The sequence below is a fragment of the Chrysemys picta genome, chromosome 11 (assembly GCF_011386835.1).
Source record: "Chrysemys picta bellii isolate R12L10 chromosome 11, ASM1138683v2, whole genome shotgun sequence".
NCBI lineage: Eukaryota > Metazoa > Chordata > Testudines > Emydidae > Chrysemys > Chrysemys picta.
Genome location: NC_088801.1, coordinates 54,906,091 through 54,918,472, shown reverse-complemented (window position 1 = coordinate 54,918,472; position 12,382 = coordinate 54,906,091). Strand labels below are relative to the sequence as shown.

The 12,382-nt window shown below is 41.0% G+C and overlaps 2 protein-coding genes across 12 annotated transcripts in view; one reads left to right on the top strand and one right to left on the bottom strand.

Annotated features, from left to right (window-relative positions):
- The window catches only part of DNAH7 (dynein axonemal heavy chain 7), a 243,870-nt gene extending 236,414 nt beyond the window's left edge, over positions 1–7,456 (top strand). For both annotated transcript variants that reach the window (XM_042851669.2, XM_005294268.5), the window contains 5 exons: positions 1,497–1,727; positions 4,247–4,399; positions 5,196–5,373; positions 6,501–6,604; positions 7,054–7,456. In XM_042851669.2, the coding sequence (XP_042707603.2) occupies positions 1,497–1,727; positions 4,247–4,399; positions 5,196–5,373; positions 6,501–6,604; positions 7,054–7,260 (873 nt within the window). In that variant the 3' untranslated portion in view covers positions 7,261–7,456. The remainder of the gene's footprint in view (positions 1–1,496; positions 1,728–4,246; positions 4,400–5,195; positions 5,374–6,500; positions 6,605–7,053) is intronic.
- A 6-nt stretch (positions 7,457–7,462) lies between these two features.
- The window catches only part of SLC39A10 (solute carrier family 39 member 10), a 79,814-nt gene continuing 74,894 nt past the window's right edge, over positions 7,463–12,382 (bottom strand). For all 10 annotated transcript variants that reach the window (XM_065562037.1, XM_008174227.4, XM_024110778.3 and 7 more), the window contains one exon: positions 7,463–10,689. In XM_065562037.1, coding sequence (XP_065418109.1) covers positions 10,531–10,689 — 159 coding nt within the window. In that variant the 3' untranslated portion in view covers positions 7,463–10,530. The remainder of the gene's footprint in view (positions 10,690–12,382) is intronic.

Here is a 12,382-nt window from a genome sequence, read left to right as displayed (position 1 = left end):
CTGCTTATCTACTGTACACGTTACTTAAGTTTACTGTTCAGCTATACTGTATTTAAAAGTGTTCCAGGAAGTTTCATATCATTTTGCCGTGTCCCCACTGTGATTACAAAACTCACTGTTCTACTGGTGCTTCATTCTGTGGAAGATATTCAGTTAATTCTGTGTAACATCAATTCACAAAATTATGAAACAAGATTATTTCTTTGAAATTCAAAGGATTGAAGGAGAACACTCAGAGCACTAGCTGAGCTGAGCATTCCTAACTATTGTTCTTGGTATTGCTAATGTAATGATAAATCACCTAACACTCATTATTAAAGCTGTAGGTTATTTTCATTTTGTTCATATAGGAGGAGATGAGTTACTAATTTGGGCCCCAATCTTTCATAGACTTAAGCATATGCATGGCTTTACTCACAGGACGATAGCTGTTGCTACTTTTGAGGCATCAAAGAGCTACTGAAGTTCTCGTGAAGACACTGTCATTTAATAGGATGTTTTTCAATCTGTCAATAGCCTTTGCTTGCCAGAAGCTGGGATTAAGCGACAGGACTGGCTCACTTGATGATTACCTGTTCTGTTCATTCCCTGGCGTTGGCCACTGTCGGAACACAGGACACTGGGCTAGATGGACCTTTGGTCTGACCCAGTGTGGCTGCTCTTATGTTCATTTGTCATCATCCTAAATTTTATAATGTGTACAGTCTGGGGAGGAATTGAAATGAAAATATTTTTAAAGGGTTCTGTTCTGACTACCCACATGTGCTGTGCTCTGTTCTATGTGAACTGTAGAAATCTGGCATGGCCTCACACTTATAGTTTCCTTACTTTTAGTGCATATAAAACTCTTCATGTTTACATCAGCAAGTCCCGTGTTTATCCACAAAACATTTGCAGTATGTGCCTTTATCAGCAGTGTAAGGTTCCTTCAGTGCCCTGCCAATGTGTTATATGACACACTGGAGTGGATCACCCATTGGGTGAGAGGCTCAGTCTGTTCTCATTGAAGTCACTGGGCGTGTTGTCTTGAATGGGAGCAAGATCTGCCTTTTAATCTCCTTGCCCAGTCACTTCCTGACCTCTCTAGGCTTGATCCTTCATGACGATCAACAATCCTGGGTGAGAGATGTGATGTTAGAGTTTGTGATCAGCCAAATTCTAGAGTAATTTCAAACACACCAAAAATACTGAATGAAAACAACACTTTGCCACTGCTATAGCAGGAGTAGGTCATCAGAATGGTCATTGCTTAAACGTACGTAGGGTTCCTTACCTTCAAAAGGCTTAGGCCACTCGCTGAAGCTGTCACATATAGGACATTTACAATTGGGGGACTCTCCAGTTTGGGCATTGCGCTGCATGATTGTTTCATCCCAAGACTGTTTTTGGAGCAATAAGAATATTTTTAACAATACTGATTTAATTTTTATTTCTGTGTTTAAATATTTACTGGTCTGTACCAGGAGAGCTCATGTTTAACCTTCGGCTGTTTATAGTCTCGAGCCACAGGCGCTGGTGCAAAATCAACAGATGAAATTGTTAATGAAGTGGCAGGTGACATCCTGAGCAAACTTCCCTCAAACTTCAGCATTGAGGCTGCAATGAGGAGATATCCGACCACCTACACGCAGAGTATGAACACTGTACTTGTCCAAGAGATGGGGCGCTTTAACAAGTTACTGCAGACAATAAGAGACTCCTGTATTAACATCCAGAAAGCAATCAAGGTGCGCTGCAACAAACCTTAAAAAAGCAGATTAGTAGGGGGCTAAAGCCTGTGAACTGTTGAGCCATCAACTTCAGTTGCATTTAATGGCACTCTGCAGAATTGAGCCATTTGTCTGATGCACTATGGCAGTTCCTATAGTATCAGCTATTCAACAGTCCAGGTTCCAAATGGCTGTAATACAATTGTCTATATGTCTATACGTACATCGGAAGCGGGAAATACTGTCCTGCGTAGGGCAGAGAAGCCATACTTGCCTTCTGCGTTAGCAGGTTATAGCTCCAGGATAATTTTTTAATGGTCCTAAGCAACTTAGGACACTAAGTCCTATTTTCAGAAAAGCTGTAGGTGCTTAACTTCCACTTCAGCAAAGTCCACCTAAGATTTAGGTGACGCTGAGATCCTCAGAACCCCTGCTCAGCTGCTGCCTAACCATGGAGGACCATAAAATCCCCAAGTGTTTGAGTTTTCACTGTTACTGTCTCCTAGATGCCTCAGGCTAGGTGTCTAGACACCTATTTCATACTTAAGCCCCGCAGGATGTGCAAATGAGACGTTGTCTGGCCTACAGGGCCCAAACCAGTAGGCAGTCTCAGACGCACAACCTCACACAGAATGGAAGGGGAAGGTTCCTTTATAACTTTTAAGCCAGAGGTTTAGGGTACGCAACTGGGATGTGCAAGACCCAGATTGGATTCCCTGTTTGAAGAGATTTGAATTTTGGTTTCTCACCTCTCAGGTGAGTGCCCTAATCAAAGTGTCTCTCCTGTTTCAGCGGTTTCATGGTGTATTAATAGTAAAACGTGTGGCAGCAGAGAGAAAGCGAGACGGGTGCTCTAAGTCCAGTCTCACCCGTGAACCCATTCCTGGAGTTAGGTGCCTAAACTGAGGCAGCTGCCCTAACCGCTAAAAGCCAGACCGTGCTTGCAAAAACAAGGGACATCACCCCCCGATTAAAGCATAGTGGTTAGGGTACTCACCTGGGATGTAGGAGATTTGTATGCAAAGCCCTGCTCTACCTGCCTTGGAGCAGGGGCTTGTACTCATCTCTTCCTCCCAGGTGCTTGGGTGGTTGTCTCTGAATCCCTCCTGTGCAATGGCTCACCCACATCACTGCCCTAACCACTACGTACACCTCTACCCTGATATAACACGAATTCGGATATAACATGGTAAAGCAGTGCTCTGGCGGGGCGGGGCTGCGCGCTCCAGTGGCTCAAAGCAAGGGCTTCAGCTTGTGCAAGAGCTCTGAGCAGCTTATCAGCTGTAGAGCGGCATCAGCACTTAGGGGCTTTGTGCCTGTCTACGAGCAGAAACATGGGCCTAAGGAACTTTGGGCAGGTAAGTGGTTAGGCAGCAGCCGTTCTGACAATCTCAGTGACACCTTTGACTATCTGGCCCAAAGTTACTTTTGAAAATAGGATTTTAGGTTCCAAAGTCACTTAGATGCTTTTGACCATTTTATCCATTTCGCCCAGTCACTATGAAGTCACTGCAGACGCCCCTAGGGAAAGCCAAAGGGTTTGGGAAGAGTGACAGCTTGTCTAAAAACATGGATCAATATTTAGTGAATGTGGCAAGAAAAATTAAAGTGAGCTTTGGATGCAACAGCAATTGGCCTTGTTGCTGAGGAAGACTGAGGCGCCTCACACAAGCTGCTGAGTGCACTGACCTCAACTGAGAGTTGAGAGTGCTCAGCCCTGCCTCAACTTGGGCCCTTAGCCGTAGTAACTTTCAGCTATAGCAGCGTCCCTTTTCAAACCTTCTTTTAGCTAGGCGACCAGTCAGCGGGGTCAGGATAAATGCGTGTCAAATAATGAAAGGCGAGGCGGTGATGCAGCGGGGACTTGGAGTCACATACTACAAGGTCAGGCAGGCACTGAAAGGATGTTAAAGTGAATAAAAAGGAAATTCTTAGTCACACACATAGGTGTGGCACTTTCAGAAAAGGCAGGAACATTGATATTGGTAAAGAGAACATCCAGAATAACGATAGTAAGGCTTGCCAAAACCACTGGAGCTTTGGAAGGGATAGAAACCCTCACATTTCAGGACTGTAGTGGTGGGGAGGAAGAATCTTTCCTTACAGACTTTTTATTCTATGAGGGTATCGTCAGGGTTTTGGCCGCCCCAAGCAGCCAAAAAAAAAAAAAAAAAAAAGCCGCGATCTGTGGCAGCAATTCAGCGGGAGGTCCTTTGCTCCCAGCGGGAGTGAGGGACCGTCCGCCGAATACCTGGACATGCCGCCCCTCTCCAGAGCGGCCGCCCCAAGCACCTGCTTGCCAAGCTGGTGCCTGGAGCCAGCCCTGGGCATCATGAACCTCTCTGAAACCTCTGATACTGGCCCCTGGTCTGATGCAGTATGGCAATTCCTATGTTTTTAAGTTCCCTTGGTCTGGCGTGGCTAAAACTTGGATTATAGCTATTGGAATAAGAGCACATGTGTTTTTATTACTGTTTTGGGGTGTGGACTGAGCAGACAAGGCAGGGTAACTGTTTCCTTCCCCACATCTGCTTTAGGGACTGGTGGTGATGTCCTCTGAACTAGAAGAAGTGGTAAGCAGCATCTTGAAAGGCAGAATTCCAGGAATGTGGATGAATAAATCTTACCCAAGCCTCAAACCACTTGGCAGTTATGTGAATGACTTTCTTACCAGATTAAAGTTCTTACAGGTGAGCACACACTGATTATGCAACTCTGGCCTGATTTTTCTCTTGGTCTCAGGTGACACCATAAGAGAATGGAAACACATATGTTTAGTTTGCATAGGGTTGTGCACAGCAGTGTGCTCATCAGTGCATATAATAAACCACTAAACTTCGTTATGTACCATACACCTCATTAAGATTGCTGCTGTCTATTAAAACTCCCGCATGACAGATGGGCAATGTTGGTGCTCACTGTGGATTCTCTAAAGGCCTCTTAACTGCCAACTGTTACTGGCACACACAACGGTGCGGTGTTCAGTGAAGTTTAATAAACAGTATTACATTTATTAAAGCATAAGACAAAAATACTGTTGATGGGCCTTTCCACTGAACTTCTGAAGTTGGGTATTAGAGAGTGAGCATTAAAATGATTTCCTAACAGGCCAGATATTGTACTTACAGTAAATTGCTTGGGAATTTGATGGCTGAGGGGAGTAGCCACAAACTATGGAGTCTTTCCCCTCTAGGTTGCTGGTTCACATAAAGTCTGACTAAAATGTTATCAGGTTGCTGCTATGATGTGATCTCAGTCAGTTCTAAACTGATGCTCACATTAAAAGCTACTTGAGGAACAGGACTGTCCTTTTTCAGCAGCTAGTGGCATTTTGGAGAACATGGTCGATAAAACAGTGTTTTTGTTGGCTGTCTAAAATACCAGTGGCTTCTGCAAAAAGACGATATGTCTTTTAATACTATTCTAAATTATTTTTTGCCTCCTAATGATTTCAAGGTACATTTTTCCTCTCTTTTTCTGCTGTAGCTATGGTATGAAAATGGAACTCCACCAGTCTTTTGGCTTTCAGGATTTTTCTTCACTCAAGCCTTCTTAACTGGTGCCCAGCAGAACTATGCCAGAAAATACACCATTCCAATTGACCTACTAGGGTTTGACTATGAAGTGCTGGAGGACAAGGAATACAAAAATGCTCCTGAAGATGGTAAACAAACAAGCTTTATTAGCCACCTACACTGATGTACATGTAGGAAGTGTTATTCAGGGGTTACAGGTAGATACATTCCTGGCATTAACAGGCATTAAGCACTTAATGCACAGAATCCTGGAAAATATAGGCCACAGTGTGATTCACTAATGTCACTAAAGGAGGCTTGCGCATTAAAGGCATAAAAATGACAACATTCAACAAAATACCTTTTGAATAATCCTAGTAGAACACCACAAATTAAGTATCAACAAGCCCATTCAGACTACCTAGTGTCTGGTCAGTAACCTCCTGAAGCAGGATTGTTCCATACACTTATCTGGGGCAGATCCTCAGTGGAGCTATGACAATTACACCAGCTGAGGATCTGGTCAAGCGCTTTACCCAGTATCTACCACTTGCCTTAAGACACTTTTCCACCATCTAACATATTTCAAGTGATATTTAGCCTGAATTTTCCTGTTCTTCATTTCACCCTATTACTTTAGTTCTATGCCCCAGTATTTAGAACATTTCACTAACCCAGCTGTGGGTCATGACCCTGTTTTAAGGGGGTTGCCAGGGCTGGCTTAGACTTGCTGAGGCCCAGGGCTGAAGCTATAGCCCTGGGTGGTGAGGCTTAGGTTACAGGCCCCCTGCCTGGTTTGAGTTTTATTTTTGAGTAGCTATTAACTGCCAGCCAACATTCAGAGAGGTGAATACAGTATCATTACTAAGAAGTACCTACATTAAGTGAACATGAAGAATTGGGGACCGAAAAGACCATACCCAACTGAAGCGCCAAATTACTTTGCACTACAGCCACAGCCCTTGACCATCCCTCCTTGTAATCAGGGATTACGAGGAAGGAGGCATAAAAGTCAGCCCCATCCCTACTAAGGACTCCAACATAGCAGGGCTACCCCCATCAGAGGACATGGGGGGTCTCAACTTCTTTTGTACCACCTGAGGGGTACTGGGTCAAAAAACTGGCACATGGATTTCTGTATTATTCAGTTGCACTATAGCCTCATGCATGATCTAAACAGTGTATGATTAGAAAAGCTGATCTAATTTCACACAGAATTCTAGTACATTTGGTTTATGTGCCCAAACACCTTTTTAAAACTTTCTGCTTAATTCAGGGGTCTACATTCGAGGATTGTTCCTGGATGGAGCTCGCTGGGACAGAAAAACTAAGAAGCTAGCAGAATCTTATCCGAAAATCCTCTATGATACAGTACCTGTGGTCAGTATGACAGTCTAGCATGGCAGGCTTAGCTTCGAACAATAATGTTCTAAAGGAGTACAAAAAAAAAAAAAAAGAAGACATTTTTTCTAAGTAAAACCTTTTGCCATCAGAGCTACCTTAGTCATGGTCTCCACATGGCTGTGTGGTAACCAATGTGAAGTAGCAACTTGTATATTTTTTTTACATATATTGAACTGAAAATATTTTGAGCAGCAGATCAGGCAATTTGTATGCAACAGAGCACTGAGCATCCACAATTCATACTGAAGTCAAGGGGAGGACTTTTTGCAGGGAGGGGAAGGAGCACTCAGCACTTTTCTGGATTATGCACAAGTTACTGGTGAACTATAGTGGGTCTAGGAAGTATTTAGTGAGTTGTGTTCACATTTAAAATCTTACAGACTTTACCCAGAAAGGTAAAGAGTTTATTCTGTACTTTATCATAGATGTGGTTAAAGCCTTGCAAGAGGTCAGACATTTCACAACGACCAAGTTACGTTGCTCCAGTGTACAAGACAAGTGAGAGAAGAGGAACCCTCTCCACTACCGGACATTCTACCAACTTTGTGATAGCAATGATTCTTCCTTCGGATAAACCAGAACAACACTGGATTGGACGGGGTGTGGCACTATTATGCCAGCTTAATTCCTAAATTTAGCATGGACATTTATAGATGCTTATTTTTGAGATGAATCATTTGTGTAAGATGCATTTCAATTTTTAAATACTACTGTTTAGTGAAATCAAAATATTTAAACAAATCCATTACACTTCTGCCTTTCAAGAGATTTAAAAAAATACTAAAATATAAAATAAAGCTGTGTAATAAAAAACTTTATAAAAACCAACCAGTATTTTTGCTCCTTGAATAATTTTATTTTCTGAAGCTCCTTATAAATAAGGAACATACATAAAATGAACACAACACTGCTGACAATGAACCAAACAGCATTTGATCATTCCCAGCTTTATAAAAATTATTTAAATGATTTAGTTATAACAAAAAAAGATTTATAGCTCAGCAAGTATCTTGTAGGACCATAATCACATTTTTAAACTATAAACCGTAATGGAAAAAATTCACACTGCATCTAGCTACTATAGTATTTTCTAAGCATAATCACTGCTGATTGAGTGCAATGTGATCTACATCAAAATTCATATGGGATGTCACACAGTGACAGCATTGTAATATACAAGTAACATTTATGCCCTCCAACGAATACATGTTAAATGAGACTGTATTCAAGCAGAATGGAATGTTGAAGCCAAGTATACTGAAATTCAGATTGTCTGTAACTTGACATAAAACGACATTGAATTGGTTTGAAATTAACACTGGTGGAAACCTACAGAAGAAGCCACAGCTGTTATATTGCTCTTCACAATCACAATAAATAGTAGCAAACAAGGAAACAAATTCCATTCTTAGTGGAAAATGCAACACCTAATGTTTTAATATGACCCTGTTTTTCCAAGTGGGAAAAAGGTCTTCTGGAAAGTTAGTACCTCAGTACCATTTTCAAACATGAATTGGGCACTTAGCCCCCTCAATACCTTTGAGGATCTGGGCCTAACTCCCATTGATTTCAATAGGAGTTAGGCACCTAAGTATCTTTGAGTATCTGGACCTCCGTCTCATTGAAATTCAGTGGCACTTATGCTCCTAAGGCCTGGTCTTCACCTAAAACTTAGCTTGACCTAGCTACTTTGGGTCAGGGGTGTGAAATAAGAGATGTAGTTGGACTGATCTAAGCACTGGTATAGACGCTGCTAGATTGACCGAAGAATTCTGCTGGTGACCTAACCACTGCCACTTGATTTACTAGTGAAAGAAAAACCATCGCTGTAGCAAGCGTCTACAGAACAGCAGTGCAGCTGTTCCACTGTAGTGTAGACATACCTTTATACTCCTAAGTCGTTTAGTTGCTTTTGAAAATTTTACCTAGCATTTGTTACAAAAATCCACTCTAAACATTAAATGAGATGATGTCTGTGCTAATTAGGGTCTGATCTAGACTTTTTATGTGCAAAATTCTAACTGACTTCAGTGTGTTTTGTGCACCAAGGACTGCAGAATTGGACCCTTGACTTTGATTGCTTCACTTTTATAGAATGGACACTTAATACTGTATATGCAAGTTTCTTGATACTCGCAGGAGCCAACTTATACCTTTAAAATGTACAGACTGTTCCTGGGGGGAAGGAAGTGGCCAAGAAAAAGGAACAACTATATTGCTAAACTGAAGAGTTAAAAGTAAAGAGGAACAGGAATTAATTTTAAACCAGAATGACGATACTGACTGGCTCGTTAAGATGTTAAACCAGTGCAATTTTAGCAGGACACTGATGCTAAGCAGACTGAAACAAAACTTGACAGTGTGCAGCAAAATACAGCTTACCTGGCATACATAAAAACGAAAACTAGAACAGCAAGTTAAAAAAAGACCACCACCATGCTTAGGATTGGTCCGAGATTATCAAATCAGACTGCAGAATTCACAGGGCTTGTACATCGCACAAATTCACAATTTTAATAGGACAGGGGGGAGAAAAGAAACTAATTCACATCTGGCAATACAAGCATCTCGGCAGTAAGCAAAGATAAACTGATTCCAGCAGGTTAAGGATTTTGATGGTTCACCCTATCCTCCCAACTCACACGTACCGGTAATTTAATGACAGCTGCATTTATATACCCTAGATACCTAAGATATAACAATTAAAAATTATTAACTCCTTTATGCTGGAAGTGGGACTCTTCTAGCACACAGTCTATTGCCTGCAATGGCTGGTGCTATAAACTCTGATGCCAAGGCATGGAAATAATACATTCAGACCTGATATTACAGCATTATAAATGACCCACCAGTACTACATTTACAGGGCATTATTTTTATAATCTTTGTATCTGGGTTCAGTACATTGGATTTCAGAAGATATTACTGTAAAAAGGAGAAAAAATTTGAATCCCAAAATAAATTGAACTGTTAAAACTGAGAAATTCCATTATGGATCCTTTGTTAGAGGTGCGTTTGCACAAACTCACAGCCACAATTCATCAGTAGTTTAGGTTGTAAGTGGCACCCAATGTTTAGTTTCTCAAGCAAAGACTCAGGAATAGCCCATTAACCTTCTGACATCAGGGACTTCCCCAAGTTAATACTAACGCTACTTCATTTTCCTACCAATAGCAAGGAGCTAACATCAAATAAATCTTAATCAGGAAAACGGATTCTCAATGGAATATAGCTCTTTGCAGCCGATTACACAGACCTGTGCATATTGCAACAGTCTGCCTCCTTAAACACGAACTTTAGAATGATGAAATGCAGTTTAATGTGTACCAAGGTGTTTTAAACAGATTTTTTTTAAGTTCAAAAAAAGCACAGTTTTTCCAGTCAGGTGCTAAGTGTAGCATTTAATTGTCTTAGGGTAACATCCACCATTGTGCAGAGGGCTAGCATGAGGTATACGTGGCATGTAAGCCTTATGTGGGAATTACACAGCACATAGACTTTGTGCAGGCCCATTGCAGAGGAATGGATTTCACCTTTAATGTTTTGTGGATTGTGTTTAACTGTAATGTGAAAAGACATTTCCTGAACAGACTAGGTCTTTCGCTGCCTGCTGATTTGTAAACAGTTGCACAATGCTTCATGTGCAGCACACACAACGTTGTCTTTTCATATGCAACATTTCCTACTTAAGTTCTGTCACTTGAATTTGGAAGGTGCAGTATGTGCACCATGTCTTATTTTAGTTAGCAAGCAGCAAAAGTTAATCTATGTGGAAACAAATAGACTGTACTTGTGTAGTAGTGCAAGCCACTGCCTTTTCTCTGAGCAATGTGCATACAGTACAACAGTGCAGACTCAAAGCCATACAGTAACATCGTAACCACAGCAATTTCTGGAAATGGTCAAAACTGGATGTCAAACACAATTTTATCTTCATACAGTGCAATCACCAGCATGATAGCAAATCCAAGGAGCAAGCCTAAATTCTGGAGAATGAATTGCCCCACTGGACAATATCCATGTTCTTCATTATCACCATCTCCATGAAGCATTTCTGGAAGCTGAAAAAGGAAACATTTTACAATAGTTTACAAATATTGTAATGGAAGTGAAATAACTGTCTAGTTCACAACAAGATACTTAGTAATAGCAATACCGAGATTCAGTTAGAAAAATTATCAACTACCGTGCAGCTGGAGTAGCAGCATGCTTAGAGGTGGTCAATAAAACACCACCTGATCTTGACCTTATAAAACCATTGTCACCAACCCATTATATACTTTTCAAAAAGAAACTAGTAGGCTTCAGCAGTGGTCTCCAAAGTGGGGTGCGCAAGAGGATCCTTGGGGGTGCGCGGCAGGAGGAGCGCTTCTTTTTTTCTTCGGGTGTGAATCCGAGCGGCTTTTTTTTTTTTTGCTTTGGCAAAAATGGTAGAGCCGGGGTGGCAGGGGGTGCATGCTCAAAATTTTTTTACTGATAGGGGTGCGCAATCAAAAAAGTTTGGAGACCACTGGGCTACAGCAACCTCCTTTGGGTATTCAAATGCAGTTTTTTGGCCACTGTGTTGCTTGCTTATTTTGAATGTAAGCTCCTCAGGGCATGTCTACCCAAACTCTTACTGTGTGGCAAGCTAGGACGTGAGTGCAGCGTGCCGCACACTGAGTGTCCGTATGGACGTGCTGATGTGCACTAAATTTTCCCTAGTGTGCATTAATGTATTGTGGTTTGAAACACCCCAGCACCCTGGGTAGACATATCCTTAGGATAGGAAACACGCCTACTTCCTTTGAGCTTTGTTCTTTTGAGTTAAAAGTTAAATAATTCTATTCAAGAAAACACACACACACACACACTCACTCTGAGGTAAACACCTCTATCACAAGGGAAGTGTAAAAATGCTTTGTATATTGGTCCAGTAATTAAACTGCTATAAATACATTCTTGATATTATACTGATTGAGCTAATTAATTCTGCCATTTTTTGCCATACTGCATGCTTATTGGTAGGAAAGATAAGTTTTTCCCTTACAAGTTCTCAGAAAATCCCATAATCTAATTTTATTAGTGCATCCAAAGCTCTGTTACTCAAGCTTAACAGCCATGTATGACTAATTACTATTTTATATTACATATATTTATCAATACCTCTAAAGTATAAAAGTAATAGGAAACAACATGTAATTGTGTCAATTCAAGAGAAATTCCACATAAGCAATTACAAAAAAGGGGATTTTCTTGACATGCCTCATTAGAGATAAAGGCCAAACAGTACTGAACGCCTGTAGCTAAAAGAATCATGAACTTAACGTTGGAAGCTCGGAAATTAAAAGGGACACTTACTAGTACAACCACCATGTGTATAAACAACAGAAATATTTTTAAAAAAATGCTATTTCAAATCCCTACACAAGAAGAACATGAGGAAAAATAAATGTAATTCTTTCCTTCATCCAAGGAACTCCTAACCTCAAGAAGAGACTTCATACATAATGCAGGAGAAAAATACAATAAAGGAATTGTCTTCTAACTAGAAGACTTAAGTAATCCACAGAGAAATCAAGCTTGCTGATCCAGAATTCCGATTTATAAATTCTGTATGACGACAGGCATCGCTTTTCTGTGTATTGGTTATTCTTAATACCTGAATACACCGCAAGTATCAGGAAAGAATGTGACAAGTTGTCAAGCCTGTGGCCTCTAACAGGACATGCATATTGCCCACCCGTCTTATACAACTGTCTGCTAGTAGCAGAC